This window comes from Babylonia areolata, chromosome 25 (genome assembly GCF_041734735.1).
Source record: "Babylonia areolata isolate BAREFJ2019XMU chromosome 25, ASM4173473v1, whole genome shotgun sequence".
Classification (NCBI taxonomy): Eukaryota; Metazoa; Mollusca; class Gastropoda; order Neogastropoda; family Buccinidae; genus Babylonia; species Babylonia areolata.
In genome coordinates, this window is record NC_134900.1 from 39174643 (window position 1) to 39194974 (window position 20332).

The 20332-nt window shown below is 42.4% G+C and overlaps 1 protein-coding gene across 1 annotated transcript in view; it reads left to right on the forward strand.

The window, feature by feature from the left end:
* The first annotated feature begins 4957 nt into the window (after positions 1-4957).
* LOC143299939 (calcium-dependent secretion activator 1-like) overlaps positions 4958-20332 on the forward strand; it is a 117371-nt gene continuing 101996 nt past the window's right edge. Inside the window, exons 1-3 of the mRNA XM_076613481.1 lie at positions 4958-5867; positions 7401-7481; positions 13418-13584. Coding sequence (XP_076469596.1) covers positions 5037-5867; positions 7401-7481; positions 13418-13584 — 1079 coding nt within the window. The 5' untranslated portion in view covers positions 4958-5036. The remainder of the gene's footprint in view (positions 5868-7400; positions 7482-13417; positions 13585-20332) is intronic.

A 20332-nucleotide genomic window follows, 5' to 3' on the forward strand; every position in this document is an offset into this window, starting at 1 on the left:
TGTCTCTCTTTCTATCCCCCCCCCTCGCCCCCCGCCCTCCCTCTCCCCCCCCCCCCTCTCTCTCTCCTCCATCTCTCTCGCTCTCCCCTCCCAATCTCTCATCCCTCCCCCCACACCCCACACCCCCCTCCCTCTTCGTGTATTTGTTATACTCACTCCTCTTTCCGGTTGAGGACAGCCTGACAACAGGCCGTTAGGAGCGTACTCCGTGTCTCCCTGTTCCTCAGAGGAAGTTTCCACCCCTCTTTCTCTTTTTTTTCTTCTCTCTCTCTCTCTCTTTCTCTTTCCTCTCTCTCTCTCTCTCTGTCTCTTCTGTCCCCCCCTCTCTCTCTCTTTTCCTTCCCCCCGCCCCCTCTCTGACTCTCTCCTCTCTTTCAGCATGCCTGTCTGTCTGACTTCCTGTACCCGGACACACACACACACACACACACACACCACCACCACCACCACCACCACCTCTCCGCACCCTTTACCTGTTTCTCCCGCTCCCTCCACCCCACCCCCTCTCCCCAACACACACTACACATACATACACGCCACAAGCACACTCACTGCCATTCTCAGCAGGTTTGTTCTGTCTGCACACTGTTTCTGCTTCCCTCAGCAGCTGTATTTTGGCACCGCAAAAGTTGTGCGGCACTTTTTACAGAACTTTCTTTTCATTGAAAGTTATTCTGATCTCAGTTTTTTTGGATAAATTGATGGTAATTGTAACAGGAACAACATTACATTGTGATATTGCACCAGTAAGAAGACTTTACATTATAAAAGAGGATAAAAAAAGAAATGTAAATCATGGTTACAATTCTTTCTTCTTGAAATTTTGAATAAAAAAGAGATATTCATGTCGTTGAAAAGTGTCACAGTGATTGTAAGAAGTGTTTGATTTTGGATGTTGCGACATTCGGGACGGCTGAGCAGCGGGAACACATTGAAAAAACTTGCTCTGTGTGTGTTTGTGTGCGTGCACGCACGTGTGTGTTTTCCTTCCCTACAGTCTGTCACCCCGCGCCGATCTGCACAGACTGAGATCAGTCCAGCTGGAGAGCATACCAAAAGCTGCAAGAAAAAGACACTAAAAGACATGAATTCAAAAAAACAAGGAAATGGACAAGCCAGCTGAACAAATCTTTATATAAATAAAATTGAATAAAATAACCAAAAAAAATTTTAAGTGCACCCAAAAAAATCAAACAGATAAAGCCGGTTGAACAGAAGGGTTCCATATGCAGATGCACGGCAGTACTGCACGTAAAAGAACCCACGGCAACAAAAATGGTCCCTGGCAAGATTATGTAGAAACATCCACTTTCAGGTAGGGAAAAAATGACCACGAAATGAGTGGCGCTCTCAGTGCAGGGACACGCTGTCCATGGAGAGATCAGCCCGAATTTCACACAGTCATGTGTTGTGACGAAAGAATAATAAACTATGATACTATTACTAATAATAATCATAATGAACATCTCTCTCTCTGTATAATATATCGTGTATATATATATATATATATATATATATATCATTGATACAGACACATGCAAACACACACACACACACACACACATATCGACCGATCAACAGTGAAACATGGTAATCAGTCTGAACCATGGACAATACAATGAACGGTAAATATACATGTACGTCCGTGCTGAGAACGGATGCAGATGCAGGACAAAAATGATGTGGGTGTAAGGGAAACAACTGCAGTCTACTGTGATAATCCCACCTTTAGGGGTCGCCTCCCTTAGGTAAGATGCACGGACTCGAACATCAATAATGATTTGGAGTTTTTGATCAAGATAAATCTTGACGGGTATTTTTCTTTGTTCAATCAGTTGTCGTTTTCATAGTTGGTTTTTTTTTCTGTTTAATTTCAAACAAATTGACCTTACTGTCAGGAACTTTTCTTCTTCCTTTTTTTTACTTGTGACAAAAGCAAAACTGATGATATTATATATTTTGATAACAGACTAAATACATTGAACTGGGTATTTCTTCTTTTCAAACATACTAACAACAGGCATGGTATGTACGGTAATTCAGTTGACCTACTAGCATTTCCCGGCCGGCCGTTATCCCGGAGAGTAGAAAATTTACGAATTGAATAACATCAATTCATGTACAAGGACAATCGTGAGGGGGAAAAGACACTGATTAAAACAACAAAAATGAAACAAAAACTATTTAAAAAAAACAATTGTAATACCTGATCGAACAGAGGGGGAAAAAAAACAAACAGGCCGGCTACACACACACACACACACACACACACACACACACACACACACACATATATATATATTTTGTAGACTTGTTGATGATACCCTAAGGTTACTGTGTAAAATTTTCAATGAAATCGTCATCTATCACTGAGAAAATACTTGTCAAAAAAACGGTTCACTTTTTTGGAGACACTCGATATATATAGTAATATGATGTGTGTGTGTGTGTGTGCGCGCGCGCGCGCGCGCGCCACTGACTGAACCATGGAAGACGTTTGTGTATATCACGCCAAACGCGTGAACTGAATGTAATAACCAGGGCTGGGTTTCACTGAGCGATCATAGCAGTGCTAAGAGAGTTTGCTTTGCGTCAAGAATATTCCTGAGTGTTTGGAATTGGCGTGGACTTAGATCGTTCTCCTCAAGTTAACGCTGAACAGACGTAGCGTTGCTAAGATCGCTCAAACAACCCAGCTGAACTGACTCCATTCCCTCCGAACAACACAATCTTCACCAAACCAGAGAGCCTAGTACGTGTCTGCTTTCCTCAGTTGACCAAACCAAGACCCAAGCACTGAACAACGAAACTGACCCTAAAGACGCCAACTGAAAGCGTGCCAGGAGGTCGTTCAACTCGATCAACTGACTCTGTCCAAGAGAGAATTTTAGGGACCGGGTAAAAATCGGGACTCTACTGAACTTAAAACTGAACTGACAGGCAGATAAATACAATGAACTATCAATATAAAGGGTGCCAACACCCGGCACAAAAACTAAACCAAACTGAGACCGGGGGCAAAGGTCACAGTCAGGAAGAGAGACACACTGTACTGACAGTTTCAGTTTCACTTTCTCAAGGAGGCGTCACTGCGTTCGGACAAATCCATACACGCTACACCACATCTGTTGAGCAGATGCCTGACCAGCAGCATAACCCAACGCGCTTAGTCAGGCCTTGAGTGCATGCTTACATATTTGTGTACCTATGACAGGGGATTTCATTTTACGTAATTTCGCCAGAGGACAACACTCTCGTTGCCATGGGTTCTTTTTCAGTGCGCCAAGTGCGTGCTGCACACGGGACCTCGGTTTATCGTCTCATCCGAAAGACTAGACGCTCAGTTTGATTTTCCAGTCAAACTTCGGAGAAAGGGCGAGAGCGGGATTCGAACCCACACCCTCACGGACTCTGTGTATTGGCAGCTGAGCGTCTTAACCATTCTGCCACCTTCCTCCTTGTACTGACAAGACAAGGTGAATGAAACACAACGTGACAACATCCACACACACACACACACACACACACACACACACCAAAAATAAACTGATGCATATACCATAAAACCGGCGGCAGAGAAATAAAATTACCAACCGACCACTTAATTAGCTGATCGGTTAATCGACCAGCCAGTCCGGCAGGTTGCATGTCGATCTACAAGCTAAACCATAGGCGAGATTATTACTGGCATGGGGTGCCAAAACGCAAACTTCAAGAAGTTGCCTTGAAATAGTCAGTCAAACAATCTGGATCTCATCATCCACCCTCCCACCCCCCTCCATCTTCCAATCCATCAACGCGTTAATCAGTAAAGCAACAGACGGTTCGTGAGAAAAGATAAATCAAACACAGACATCAATATGCAGCACCATGCGGTCAGTTGATGAACCGCCCAACCAATGCACTGTCTTAAAGTATGGAGACCGACCTGTTGACCAGTTTATTACTCAGTCAGAGAGACAGGCAAACAGCCAGACGACGGACCTGACAGCCAGCCACTCATTCACTTGTTCAGTGTTTAAGGACTAAGCTAGGTCAGTCAATCAGCAGATCAGTATCACTCCGTCCTACTAAATACTGTACTGACAACCAGAAATCAGCTGACCGATTTCATCTGTTGACCAACTTGACAATCAAGGAATCAGCAAGTCAGTCGATCTACACTGAGACTAATAAACCTTTCATGAAATTGAAACACCTATTTGTTTGTTGTTTTTTGACGGTTTTTTTTTTTTTTTTTTTTTCAAACCATCAACTTGATCAACTAGACTGACGAGCAATGGAGCCGGCAATATCAGTTGACAAGACCATGGTGTAAATCAGTCCGGCATACTGCAGCTAGTGCACTGGCAATCAGACCCGATAACTGAAATGTATACCGCGTACACACACACACACACACACACACACACACACACACACGCTCGCGCGCGCGCATGAAAACAGGCACGCCACGAGTTCCGTCAGGTGATATCCGCGGTGTAAGTGACCCGGCCGCTGCTAACCCCATACCTCGAAAGAAGAAAGCAGAAATTAAAGAACATAGAACGACCACGAATTTTCCACACTGTGGAAGCACCTCATATTTCACAAGAAACATGCTGATGAGGTGATTGAAAAAGCCTAAAAAATTGATAACTGACTTGAGAAGTGAAAAAGGAGGGATGACCACAAGAAACGAACAGCTGTTGTTCATATAAGCTTCTGAGAAGGTTTGCTGCCATTTATATAGCTTTCATATCCCAGGTTCTGTACGTCTCGCGTTATCTATAATAATGCTGAAATTACAGCAGTAGGTATTTTTCATGATTATGATTCTAATTCTAAACACATTTTATGAAAATATTAGCGACATTGTCTTTGATGAGGATCATATTACTGTCGTCTGCTACAAAATGCGCATGCGCAAAAAATCCTCGTAATGAATGAATGTTGTGGACTGGCAGAGCAGCAGAAACTTACGATGATCGCTCTGGGCTAGACGTCTTTCGGTTTGTCAGCTGTTGTGATCGGGGTTCTCTGCATCGCTTTTAAAGATGCTTGATTCGTCGTCGAGCGAGGAAGAGTCCGAAAATGGGATTCTTGAAGAGGGTGATGAGAACAATTCTGAAGTTCTCAGCTTGCCCAGTGCCAGTGGGGAGCAGAAGAGCTTGTCTGCTGCCAGTGCCAGTGGGGATAACTTGAGTGTTGCTGGAAGTCATTCCAGATCAAACAGCATCAGACCGACCAGTCCCAGCCCTTCTCTTGCCAGTGATCGTGACAGAGAGAAAATCAGCATAGAAGAAGTGGAGAAGATTGAAAAAGAAGAGGAGGAGAGGACAAGACAGAAAAGACGGTTGCAGTTGTACGTGTTTGTGATGAGATGTATCGCTTGTCCATTCAATGCCAAACAGCCCACAGACATGGCTAGACGGCAGACAAAAGTGACTAAACAGCAACTCCAAACCATTAAGGAAAGATTCAGTGCTTTTCTTAATGGAGAAACGCATATTGCTGCGGATGAAGCATTCACCAAGGCAGTGCAAAGCTACTATGAAGTTTTCTTGAAGAGTGATAGAGTTGGCACCATGGTTCGCAGTGGAGGTTGCTCAGCAAATGATTTTCGGGAAGTTTTCAAAAACAACATAGAAAAAAGAGTAAGATGCATGCCAGAGATTGATGGGCTCAGCAAAGAAACAGTCTTAAGTTCCTGGATGGCCAAGTTTGATGCAATATATCGTGGAGAAGAGGATCACAGGAAGCAACCTCAGCGCATGACTTCTGCCGCATCTGAACTGATCCTCAGCAAAGAACAGCTGTATGACATGTTCCAGAACATCCTGGGTGTAAAGAAATATGAGCATCAGATTCTGTACAATGCATGTCAGGTGTGTATGATAATATTTATAATGAAAATAGATAATATATGTTATCCAAGCACATTTGAATACTAAGCACATGAAACGGCCACTTGCAGTCTACACACTTATAAGAAAAACAAAATTCACTTCTACAAATTCTCCAGGCCTTGACAGTTATGCATTTGCGAGCAAACACACACGTTACTCATGTGCACACATGCATGCATTCACTTATGACACATACTGACATAGTGAACATACACACACTGACAGAGTATGTGATGTGTGTGTGTGTGGTTTTCACTCAATAATTCAGCCTTTTCTTGAAGTGGGGCAATGTATTTTTGATTCAGCTTGCTTATTTTTGCTTGTCTGTATGGCAATTCAAAATTAAAATGTGTAATATTTGTACAGAGATGTATTATGAATATGCAGATCTATATGCATATATATACAAAATAATGATAATTATGTATACTGTATTTTCATTATATGCACAGGCACGCTTGGTTGCCTGCACACATGCATGCATATGGTATATGATGATATATGCCCACACTATAATAATATATCCCTGTATACTGATAGTAATAGTACTAATACAGTCATATGTGTAAACACCGTATTCTGATATACTTTATACTGACAGTACTACAGTCATGTGTGTTAACACTGTATACTGATATACCAGTACTGTGTACTGACACAGTCACATTTATATGACCCTGTTCTATACCTGCACAATATACAAATGTTTCACAGAACATACCATGTTATAACGTACAGTGTTACACATCTTATACTCAGTTTGGTTGGTATTTGCCTATTGTTGTGGTGTCTGTAAAATGTTATTCATGGTTTTTCTGACAATTTAATGGTCTGATTCAGGTGATTCTGTTTGACACTATACTGTGATATAATACACACATGCACGCACATGCATGCATGCACACACATAGACACTATACTGTAGACCAGTGCAGTACACACACATACGCACACACACACACTCACACTCACTCACTCACTCACTCACTCACTCACACACACACACACACACACACACACACACACACACACACACCAGTGTTTCCCATGAAGATAGAATATAAGGGTTACAGGCACCCTCTGTGTAAATTTTTGGAGGTCATTCCAGGATTTTTAAGGGCCCATATATGTTCAGTTGAAAATAACCACTTCAACAATCACAAACACACATGCACAAGAAAACACATGGACAGTGTCTTGTCAAGTTGAAGACTTTTTTTGCTCTCAGCCTCTTCTCAGTTTCCACTGTACATGAATTATCAGGAAAGTGATGTTGGGAAAATTGTGTGCGTCCTCTGTGGCATACAGTACTGAAAACTGGCGGTCTTTTTCAGATTTTTATGCGTAAAGGACGCAGTTTAGTGCAATATGGGAAACACTGCACACACACAAACACACACACACACACACACACGTGATCATATATATAATGAATATGTATGTTAAAATATATGCAGACTTAAGTAATTCATACAAGTGATCAGTAATGAAATGCTCATGAACGGTGTCCAGCTGGACAATGCTGATGAACAAGCGGCTCAAGTTCGCCGGGAGCTGGATGGTCGACTGCAGGCTGTGGAGGTGATGATCAGGGTGAGTCGCCTTCACAGATCTTTTTGAACTTTTGCCTAATTGTTTAGTATTTATATGGTATTGTTTTGCTTTACATTTTGTCACAGCTGTGACAACAGATTTCTTTGTGTGAAATCCAGGCTGCTCTTTGTGGGGAGAGCGCGTTACTGTAGTGCATCGCTGCCCCCAACCCCCCACCCCACCTCCCCTCACACACCCCTTTTTTTTCTGCCTGCAAGTGTATACATTTATATTTTCCTAACATTTTATTACAATCAAAGTGGATTTTTCTACTGCTTTTGCCAGAGATGACCCTGTGGTTGCTTTTGGTTTTTGAATGTGTGCTGAGTGCTTGCTGCACATGGGACCCGGAATCATCATCTCATCCAATGACTTGCATCCAGACCACCATTCTGGGTCTTGTAGAAGGGGAGAAACTATTGCCCAGTGTGGGATTCAGTCCATGTGCTCAGATTCTCTTGTTTCCTTGGTGCCATGTGTGACTACAAGGCCATCACTCCCCATATTTCATGGGTTCATGGACTGAGGGTGCTCTGAATTTCTTATAAACTGCTGTAGTTTCATGGGCGGAGAAGACTGGTTGCCAGGTCGTCAGTGGTGTTTACTACGGTCAGAGGCTGTGAGCTAGAAGAAGACAAGTTTTATATTCCTTGCAAATATATATGCATCATAAACACAAACTTATATCTTCTCAGAAATTGTATATTATTTGTTTCCATCAAATAGAATAAAATAAACATAAAGACATTCATGTTTAAAAACAAAAACAAAACAAAACAAAAAAACACAAAAAAATTTTTTGCCGTCCTGTTGACTACAGACACAGTGCTATTTCAGTGGCTCTACTCTGATATACATATATCACATAGGCTAATGCCACTTGTCCTGAATCCCCTGCATGGCCACAGCCAGGTTAGGAAGCTGCAGTCCCAGTGTCTTCAGTCCTGAATCCCCTGCATGGCCACAGCCAGGTTAGGAAGCTGCAGTCCCTGTGCCTTCAGTCCTGAATCCCCTACATGGCCACAGCCAGGTTAGGAAGCTGCAGTCCCGTGCCTTCAGTCCTGAATCCCCTACATGGCCACAGCCAGGTTAGGAAGCTGCAGTGCCAGTGCCTTCAGTCCAGAATCCCCTACATGGCCACAGCCAGGAGGTTAGGAAGCTGCAGTCCCTGTGCCTTCAGTCCTGAATCCCCTACATGGCCACAGCCAGGAGGTTAGGAAGCTGCAGTCCCTGTGCCTTCAGTCCTGAATCCCCTACATGGCCACAGCCAGGAGGTTAGGAAGCTGTAGTGCCAGTGCCTTCAGTCCTGAATCCCCTACATGGCCACAGCCAGGTTAGGAAGCTGCAGTCCCAGTGCCTTCAGTCCTGAATCCCCTACATGGCCACAGCCAGGAGGTTAGGAAGCTGCAGTCCCAGTGCCTTCAGTCCTGAATCCCCTACATGGCCACAGCCAGGAGGTTAGGAAGCTGCAGTCCCAGTGCTTCAGTCCTGAATCCCCAACATGGCCACAGCCAGGTTAGAAAGCTGCAGTCCCTGTGCCTTCAGTCCTGAATCCCCTACATGGCCACAGCCAGGTTAGGAAGCTGTAGTGCCAGTGCCTTCAGTCCTGAATCCCCTACATGGCCACAGCCAGGTTAGAAAGCTGCAGTCCCTGTGCCTTCAGTCCTGAATCCCCTACATGGCCACAGCCAGGTTAGGAAGCTGTAGTGCCAGTGCCTTCAGTCCTGAATCCCCTACATGGCCACAGCCAGGTTAGGAAGCTGCAGTCCCTGTGCCTTCAGTCCTGAATTCCCTACATGGCCACAGCCAGGAGGTTAGGAAGCTGCAGTCCCCTTGCCTTCAGTCCTGAATCCCCTACATGGCCACAGCCAGGAGGTTAGGAAGCTGCAGTCCCCTTGCCTTCAGTCCTGAATTCCCTACATGGCCACAGCCAGGTTAGGAAGCTGCAGTCCCAGTGCCTTCAGTCCTGAATCCCCTACATGGCCACAGCTAGGAGGTTAGGAAGCTGTAGTCCCTGTGCCTTCAGTCCTGAATCCCCTACATGGCCACAGCCAGGTTAGGAAGCTGCAGTCCCCTTGCCTTCAGTCCTGAATCCCCTACATGGCCACAGCCAGGTTAGGAAGCTGCAGTCCCCTTGCCTTCAGTCCTGAATCCCCTACATGGCCACAGCCAGGTTAGGAAGCTGCAGTCCCAGTGCCTTCAGTCCTGAATCCCCTACATGGCCACAGCCAGGAGGTTAGGAAGCTGCAGTCCCCTTGCCTTCAGTCCTGAATTCCCTACATGGCCACAGCCAGGAGGTTAGGAAGCTGCAGTCCCCTTGCCTTCAGTCCTGAATCCCCTACATGGCCACAGCCAGGAGGTTAGGAAGCTGCAGTCCCTGTGCCTTCAGTCCTGAATCCCCTACATGGCCACAGCCAGGAGGTTAGGAAGCTGCAGTCCCCTTGCCTTCAGTCCTGAATCCCCTACATGGCCACAGCCAGGAGGTTAGGAAGCTGCAGTCCCTGTGCCTTCAGTCCTGAATCCCCTACATGGCCACAGCCAGGAGGTTAGGAAGCTGCAGTCCCTGTGCCTTCAGTCCTGAATCCCCTACATGGCCACAGCCAGGAGGTTAGGAAGCTGCAGTCCCAGTGCCTTCAGTCCACATGACAGTTTGTATCAGTGTTGCTGTGCTGTGAGGCCATCGTCCAGAGGAGACACCACACTGAACAAGCATACACAGGACACCACACACTAAGCCTTCTCTCTGCATTTTTCACACACACACACACACACACACACAACAGAGACGATATTCATATTTTGAATCTAATTTGAAGTTTCACTATGTTCTGTTTAATTATTTATAGTCTAAGGAGTTGCTGTTAGCAGAGTGTACTCATGTCCAGTTCATTGAAAAGCACTAAGGTTGTATTGACTGTACATTGTGTACATTGATTATCCCCTAAAGAGAAATGCGGTAGGACAGAAATAAAGCATTTGAAAGAAAACAGTAAAACAAAGCCTCCGACCGTGCTGAAGAGAAAACATTGAATAAACCTAAAATAAACAAAAAACTGTGACAACCCTCTCCCCACTTTGTAAATAACAAAAAACTTGAGGGTCAGATTGAAACGTTGGATTAGAAAAGTGGGAGTGTGATTGGTTTGGAAGACAGAAATTTCACTGGAAGGATCAGTTCGACGAAAAGTTGAGAAAGAAAGCTGAAAACAACAGCAGAAATAATTAAACCTCTCACTCCACCTTCTGCAGCTGAAGTTCTGTTTAAAAAAAAGTAAAGTAAGAAAGAAGAAACTAATCTCCTACAGAGAATGGATGCAATAGTTAGGACTCCTTGGTTTTTGCTCCCATCTTCACTCTCAAGAGACCATTCAGCCTTGAACTCAAATTAAGAAGTGAAAAAGTGACGTGAACGGAAATGGTGTGATTTGGAAGAATGCCTCCTGGCATCCAGCAGATTAAGGGAAGAGTTGGAGGGGAGAGGGGTGGGGAGAGGGCAGAAAGAAAACTATCACAGAAAGATGGAGAGTGTATGGGGAAGGGGCTTGGTATGGAGAATCCGAAGTTTCAACAAATCAAAAAGGGGTTAAAAAATGAAAAGAAAAAAAGACTCTCTAGGTTCACGGTGATTTATGAATGTGTCTTGCAGATCCAATGCCATCCAAGTGTGTAGGGTTAGACAGGGATAATGAAACATGCTAGTTGGAAAAAACACAACACTCAACAACAACAACACAAAAGAAGAAATGAGAAAGAAAAAAAAGACATGGGCCCTGTAAGACCCAGACTATTTGCCCTGTAAGACCCAGACTTTGAACTGAAAGAAAAAAAGACATGGGCCCTGTAAGACCCAGACTATTTGAACTGAAAGGGGAAAAACAGATACTCAGGGGACCCACACGATAGAGTGGATTGTGTCGACCTTAGTGACTACTGACGAAAGTGGATTGTGTCGACCTTAGTGACTACTGATGAAAGTGGATTGTGTCGACCTTAGTGACTACTGATGAAAGTGGATTGTGTCGACCTTAGTGACTACTGACGAAAGTGGATTGTGTCGACCTTAGTGACTACTGATGAAAGTGGATTGTGTCAGCCTTAGTGACTGCTGATGAAAGTGGATTGTGTCGGCCTTAGTGACTACTGATGAAAGTGGATTGTGTCGACCTTACTGACTACTGATGAAAGTGGATTGTGTTGACCTTACTGACTACTGATGAAAGTGGATTGTGTTGACCTTACTGACTACTGATGAAAGTGGATTGTGTCGACCTTAGTGACTACTGACGAAAGTGGATTGTGTTGACCTTACTGACTACTGATGAAAGTGGATTGTGTTGACCTTACTGACTACTGATGAAAGTGGATTGTGTTGACCTTACTGACTACTGATGAAAGTGGATTGTGTCGACCTTAGTGACTACTGATGAAAGTGGATTGTGTCGGCCTTAGTGACTACTGATGAAAGTGGATTGTGTCGGCCTTAGTGACTACTGACGAAAGTGGATTGTGTCGACCTTAGTGACTACTGATGAAAGTGGATTGTGTCGGCCTTAGTGACTACTGATGAAAGTGGATTGTGTCGACCTTACTGACTACTGATGAAAGTGGATTGTGTCGAACTTACTGACTACTGATGAAAGTGGATTGTGTCGACCTTACTGACTACTGATGAAAGTGGATTGTGTCGGCCTTAGTGACTACTGATGAAAGTGGATTGTGTCGACCTTACTGACTACTGATGAAAGTGGATTGTGTCGACCTTACTGACTACTGACGAAAGTGGATTGTGTCGACCTTAGTGACTACTGATGAAAGTGGATTGTGTCGACCTTAGTGACTACTGATGAAAGTGGATTGTGTCGACCTTACTGACTACTGATGAAAGTGGATTGTGTCGACCTTAGTGACTACTGATGAAAGTGGATTGTGTCGGCCTTACTGACTACTGATGAAAGTTTGTAACATGGCTACATGATTCCATGCATTTGTCAGCCTGGATTGATGAAATGATCCAAATGACTATGATTATATGAATGAATTAAAGGGAACAAATGTCCATTTGTATTTGTGTTAGAGTGCATTATCCAGCTTGTGAGTGGTATTTTATCAAATGTTCTGATCACTTTTTGAATTAAAATTTTAAGAGCAACATTAGTTCTAATAGTTCCCCCATTTCATTTCAATCCCTTGCTTTCGCTTTCACACACACACACACACACACACACTCACACACTCACACACACACACACACATTTGGTGATTTACTTTATGCATGCATATAAGATATGTATACTTAAAAGAAGATTAATGTGACTTATCTTTTCATTTTGACCTGCTCTGCTTAGAAAAAACAACAACAATAGAACCAAATGAAATGCCTTCTCAGAAATGCTTGTATTGCCTGTTAGTTTTAATGTCATGGTATACCCATGATTATTGGATGTGGAGACTTCCCAGGTACTGAGAAATGACTGATGAAATTTTGGTAACCAGCATTATGAAATGGGTTTCACAGTATCACTGTCAGCATGTAACAGAAAGACCACCACTTAGCTACAGTAACTGAGGAAGGAAAAAAGGATTACAACATAAAGGATACTGTCCTTTTTTTCTAATTGTTTTTTAATTGAAATGTGATGATTACATAAAAAGTGGACATTTCCCTATGGTGATCCTTTTACATTTTTTTGCTCGTCACGTTTGTGTGTGTGTGTGTGTGTGTGTGTGTGAAAGCAAGGGATTGAAATGAAATAGTGACAATTACTGTTCATTGAAATAAAGAAGTGATAATAATATCACTGATGATGAGAAATATTTAAATAATCAGTTTACATTTTTTTGTTTGTCGCTTTGTGTCTGTGTGTGTGTGTTTATGTATGTTTGTGTGTGCATGCATGCACACGTGTGTGTGACTATGTGATGTATGTGTGGTCCAGACACGGCAGCACCCCAAGTTTGTGGTGAAGGAGATGGAGAGCATGTACATGGAGGACCTGCGATCGTCCATCAACCTGCTGAAGTCCAACCTGGAGAGCCTCCCGGTGTCCAAGGGCGGCACCGACTCCAAGTCTTCCCTGCCACAGAGACTAAAGCGATACAACAGGTGGGGGCAGCAGTGTGTGTGTGTGTGTGTGTCACTGTGTGTGTGTGTGTGTCATACTGTATGTATGTGTGTTGTCTCTTTGTATGTGTGGCTTTGTGTGTGTGTGTGTCACTGTGTGTGTGTGGTGTCATCTCTTTGTGTGTGTGTGTGTGTAGGTTGTGTGTCAGTGTGTGTGTTGTCTCTTTGTGTGTGTGTGTGTTGGTTGTGTGTCAGTGTGTGTGTTGTTGTCTCTGTGTGTGTGTGTAGATTGTGTGTCAATGTGTGTGTTGTCTCTTTGTGTGTGTATGTGTTTGTGTGTTGGTTGTGTGTTGTGTGTGTGTTGTCTCTTTGTGTGTGTGTGTATGTGTGTGTGTTGGTTGTGTGTCAGTGTGTGTGTTGTGTGTCAGTGTGTGCGTTGTCTCTTTGTGTGTGTGTGTGTGTGTGTGTTGGTTGTGTGTCAGTGTGTGTGTTGTCTCTTTGTGTGTGTCAGTGTGTGTGTTGTCTCTTGTGTGTGTGTCAATGTGTGTGTTGTCTCTTTGTGTGTGTGTGTGTGTGTGTGTTGGTTGTGTGTCAGTGTGTGTGTTGTCTCTTTGTGTGTGTCAGTGTGTGTGTTGTCTCTTTGTGTGTGTGTGTGTGTGTGTTGTCTCTTTGTGTGTGTGTGTGTGTGTGTGGAGGAAGGGGAGGTTCATGTGTGAAATGCATATGTGTTGTTTTGTTTTTTATTCTTTTATTTTTCTGGAATGTGAAAGTCCTGCTTTTGTCTTTGATAACTGGTTGGAATTTTGTGTGTGTATGTGATTATAATACAATAGACACTGTAGTGACTTATCATGATTATTAGTCATAGTAAACATACTAGTGGTTGTAGTAGTAGTCATAGAGGTAGTGGTAGTCATTATAGATGTTGCTGTTGTAGTTACAGCAGCAACAGAAGTGGCATTTTGTGTTTTAATGTAAATTCAAGGTATTGCATTTTTCCTCGTGAAATATGCAATTTATTTAGCTCCAATCATAAAGGTTAGAAGGTTGGAAGACCCACAAAAAAAGGGGGGGGGGGGGGGGGGGAAGAGAGAAGATAATTTAGTTCCTCAACATCTCCACACTAATCAAGGGTGGGGGGGAAAAAGAGAGAAGATAATTTAGTTCAACATCTCCACACTAATCAAGGGTGGGGGGGAAAAAGAGAGAAGATAATTTAGTTCCTCAACATCTCCACACTAATCAACTAAGGGTGGGGGGGGGGGGGGGAGAGAAGATAATTTAGTTCCTCAACATCTCCACACTAATCAACTAAGGGTGGGGGAAAAAAGAGAAGATAATTTAGTTCCTCAACATCTCCACACTAATCAAGGAGGGGGGGGGGGGGGGGGGGGGGAGAGAGAAGATAATTTAGTTCCTCAACATATCCACACTTATCAGTGGTCCACAGTTATCCTCTCCCATGTCCTGTAAAAAAAAAAAATATTATTAATTTTTTTTAAGTTTCCAAATATTTTTTATTGATTCATTTTCTGAATTTGAGTACAGTGTACAAAAACACTATACTGTGCAATATAGATGCATCACATCAAAACAACACATTAAAAGATGAAGAAGAAGATGAAGAAATACATGACATACATGGACAATATGGAGCAGAATTTTTTTTTTCCACTGTCAACATATACATTTCGTCTGTGCCTCAGAAAATTTAAACTGTAGACACATTATACACTTAATCTGTGCCGCACAAAAATATAAACTTTGAAGGACATGATGAAATAAAGAACTAGGATTTGTTATTAGGACAATCATAACCATTGTCTTTAGCATCACTGACCTTTTCTGTTTTATTTTTTCTTTTCCCTCTTTCCTTCATTGTGGTAAATGGTTTTTACCAGAACGACAGAGGGAAGGAAGAGCAAGAACAATTACTGCAGTTGATGAAAGACAAAGGGAAACAACTACAGTAAATGAAAGACAAAGGGAAACAACAACAGTAAATGAAAGACAAAGGAAAACAACAACAACAGTAAATGAAAGACAAAGGGAAACAACAACAACAACAGTAAATGAAAGACAAAGGGAAACAACAACAACAGTAAATGAAAGACAAAGGGAAACAACAACAGTAAATGAAAGACAAAGGGAAACAACAACAGTAAATGAAAGACAAAGGGAAACAACAACAGTAAATGAAAGACAAAGGGAAACAACAACAGTAAATGAAAGACAAAGGGAAACAACAACAACAGTAAATGAAAGACAAAGGGAAACAACAACAGTAAATGAAAGACAAAGGGAATCAACAACAACAACAGTAAATGAAAGACAAAGGGAAACAACAACAGTAAATGAAAGACAAAGGGAATCAACAACAACAGTAAATGAAAGACAAAGGGAAACAACAACAACAACAGTAAATGAAAGACAAAGGGAAACAACAACAGTAAATGAAAGACAAAGGGAATCAACAACAACAACAGTAAATGAAAGACAAAGGGAATCAACAACAACAGTAAATGAAAGACAAAGGGAAACAACAACAAAGGGAAACAACAACAACAACAACAGTAAATGAAAGACAAAGGGAAACAACAACAACAGTAAATGAAAGACAAAGGGAAACAACAACAACAGTAAATGAAAGACAAAGGGAAACAACAACAACAACAGTAAATGAAAGACAAAGGGAAACAACAACAACAACAACAGTAAATGAAAGACAAAGGGAAACAACAACAACAACAACAGTAAATGAAAGACAAAGGGAAACAACAACAACAACAGTAAATGAAAGACAAAGGGAAACAACAACAACAACAGTAAATGAAAGACAAAGGGAAACAACAACAACAGTAAATGAAAGACAAAGGGAAACAACAACAACAACAACAGTAAATGAAAGACCAAGGGAAACAACAACAGTAAATGAAAGACAAAGGGAAGCAACAACAACAACAACAGTAAATGAAAGACAAAGGGAAACAACGACAGTAAATGAAAGACAAAGGGAAACAACAACAACAACAGTAAATGAAAGACAAAGGGAAACAACAACAGTAAATGAAAGACAAAGGGAAACAACAACAACAGTAAATGAAAGACAAAGGGAAACAACAACAGTAAATGAAAGACAAAGGGAAACAACAACAGTAAATGAAAGACAAAGGGAAACAACAACAACAACAACAGTAAATGAAAGACAAAGGGAAACAACAACAACAACAGTAAATGAAAGACAAAGGGAAACAACAACAACAGTAAATGAAAGACAAAGGGAAACAACAACGACAACAGTAAATGAAAGACAAAGGGAAACAACAACAACAACAACAGTAAATGAAAGACAAAGGGAAACAACAACAGTAAATGAAAGACAAAGGGAAACAACAACAACAACAGTAAATGAAAGACAAAGGGAAACAACAACAACAACAGTAAATGAAAGACAAAGGGAAACAACAACAACAACAGTAAATGAAAGACAAAGGGAAACAACAACAACAACAACAGTAAATGAAAGACAAAGGGAAACAACAACAACAACAACAGTAAATGAAAGACAAAGGGAAACAACAACAACAAAAGACAAAGGGAAACAACAACAACAGTAAATGAAAGACAAAGGGAAACAACAACAACAAAAGACAAAGGGAAACAACAACAACAGTAAATGAAAGACAAAGGGAAACAACAACAACAACAGTAAATGAAAGACCAAGGGAAACAACAACAACAGTAAATGAAAGACAAAGGGAAACAACAACAACAGTAAATGAAAGACAAACAAAGAAAAAGAGAAAGAAACAAAGAAGAAAACAGTTTGTGCCACAGCTATCCACTGCCCTGTCGTATAGTGTATTTCAGTGGTGAAAGGTGCATGAGCCGCTGCTTTTCCTGTGATTGTGTTCAGGACACTTCATGGAATTGATGATGTGCACTGTCGCCAATTAGGCCTGCATGATGAAGGTTTACTGGTATGCGTTTGATGAGCATTCATCAAAGTATTTCTGGACCTGGTGTGTTTATTCTGAATCCAGACATGGAGCAAAATTAGCAAACAGCAAAGACAGAAGATGGTGACGGTGATGGTGTTAATCATCATCATTATGAATTGCATTCTCTTTAGTTACTTGTGTAGCTGTTTGTGTCTTTCACTTTCAGTTTCACAAGAACTAGATCAGTGGCAAAATCAGATTGTATTGTAATGTATTGTATTGTATTGTACTGTACTGTACTGTACCTGAATCACAGCACATTTCTCCATGTGGAAAATGGTGTGCTGTGCCCAGTGAGAGTGCATGGCCATCATCTTGCACCTCCCTTTCCCGCCTGTTGTATGGATTTTTTGGCATATTGTTGTTGACTGTGTGTGTTTGCACACAATGCGAGTCTGTGTAATAACCATGTGTGTCAGTGGTGTGTGTGTGTGTGTGTGTGTGTGTGTGTGTTTGTGTGTGTGTGTGTGCATGCGTGTAGGTGTGTGTATGTGTAGGTGTTTGTGTGTGTCTGTGTGTGTGTGTCTGTGTCTGTGTTTGTGTGTGTCTATATCTGTGTGTGTGTGTGTCCATGGTAATCTGTTAGTTTAACAAATTCAGATTAAAAACTTCTCTGGAAATAACATACGGATACATGCTTGCACATTTACATGCTCACACATATGCACACATGTACACAAATACACATATGCACATGCACACACATACGCGCATACACAGACAGGCGCGCATGCGCGTGCGCGCACACACGCGCGCGCACACACACACACACACACACACACAGAGAAATTCTAATAGCTTCAAGGAGTAGCAGCAGCAGTAGACGTAAGCCCCCACCCTCCCATCACACAGACACACACACACAATGAATAACAATCTGCCCCTTTGCTGCAATGTTTAGGGATTCGATGCCAAAATAACCTGCTGGACACTTTTTCTGGAGGAAAGCAAGGGGAATAATCTCCCCCCCCCCACCCCACAGCCCCCAATCAATCAATACATACCTATTGTGCCCTCTCCCAGGCCCCCAGTCTCCTACCCCTCTTCCTCCCACCCTCCCCAGCTGCTCTGTCTCAAACTGTTGTACACTGATGCCTGACTGCAACAATGGGGTAGTGGGTGTGGGTGAGGAAAATGACTTCCCTTCACTTCAGAATGAACCCCATGACTGTGGTCAGATAAAGTGACTTCCCTTCACTTCAGAATGAACCCCATGACTGGTCAGATAAAATGACTTCCCTTCACTTCAGAATGAACCCCATGACTGTGGTCAGATAAAGTGACTTCCCTTCACTTCAGAATGAACTCCATGACTGGTCAGATAAAATGACTTCCCTTCACTTCAGAATGAACCCCATGACTGTGGTCAGATAAAGTGACTTCCCTTCACTTCAGAATGAACTCCATGACTGGTCAGATAAAATGACTTCCCTTCACTTCAGAATGAATCCCATGACTGTGGTCAGATAAAATGACTTCCCTTCACTTCAGAATGAATCCCATGACTGTGGTCAGATAAAATGACTTCACTTCAGAATGAACTCCATGACTGGTCAGATAAAATGACTTCCCTACACTTCAGAATGAACTCCATGACTGTGGTCAGATAAAATGACTTCCCTTCACTTCAGAATGAACCCCATGACTGGTCAGATAAAATGACTTCCCTTCACTTCAGAATGAATCCCATGACTGTGGTCAGATAAAATGACTGCCCTTCACTTCAGAATGAATCCCATGACTGTGGTCAGATAAAATGACTTCCCTTCACTTCAGAATGAATCCCATGACTGTGGTCAGATAAAATGACTTCCCTTCACTTCAGAATGAACTCCATGACTGGTCAGATAAAATGACTTCCCTACACTTCAGAATGAACTCCATGACTGTGGTCAGATAAAATGACTTCCCTTCACTTCAGAATGAACCCCATGACTGGTCAGATAAAATGACTTCCCTTCACTTCAGAATGAATCCCATGACTGTGGTCAGATAAAATGACTTCCCTTCACTTCAGAATGAACTCCATGACTGGTCAGATAAAATGACTTCCCTACACTTCAGAATGAACTCCATGACTGTGGTCAGATAAAATGACTTCCCTTCACTTCAGAATGAACCCCATGACTGGTCAGATAAAATGACTTCCCTTCACTTCAGAATGAATCCCATGACTGTGGTCAGATAAAATGACTGCCCTTCACTTCAGAATGAATCCCATGACTGTGGTCAGATAAAATGACTTCCCTTCACTTCAGAATGAATCCCATGACTGTGGTCAGATAAAATGACTTCCCTTCACTTCAGAATGAACTCCATGACTGGTCAGATAAAATGACTTCCCTACACTTCAGAATGAACTCCATGACTGTGGTCAGATAAAATGACTTCCCTTCACTTCAGAATGAACCCCATGACTGGTCAGATAAAATGACTTCCCTTCACTTCAGAATGAATCCCATGACTGTGGTCAGATAAAATGACTTCCCTTCACTTCAGAATGAACCCCATGACTGGTCAGATAAAATGACTTCCCTTCACTTCAGAATGAACCCCATGACTGGTCAGATAAAATGACTTCCCTTCACTTCAGAATGAACTCCATGACTGGTCAGATAAAATGACTTCCCTTCACTTCAGAATGAACCCCATGACTGTGGTCAGATAAAATGACTTCCCTTCACTTCAGAATGAACTCCATGACTGGTCAGATAAAATGACTTCCCTTCACTTCAGAATGAACCCCATGACTGTGGTCAGATAAAATGACTTCCCTTCACTTCAGAATG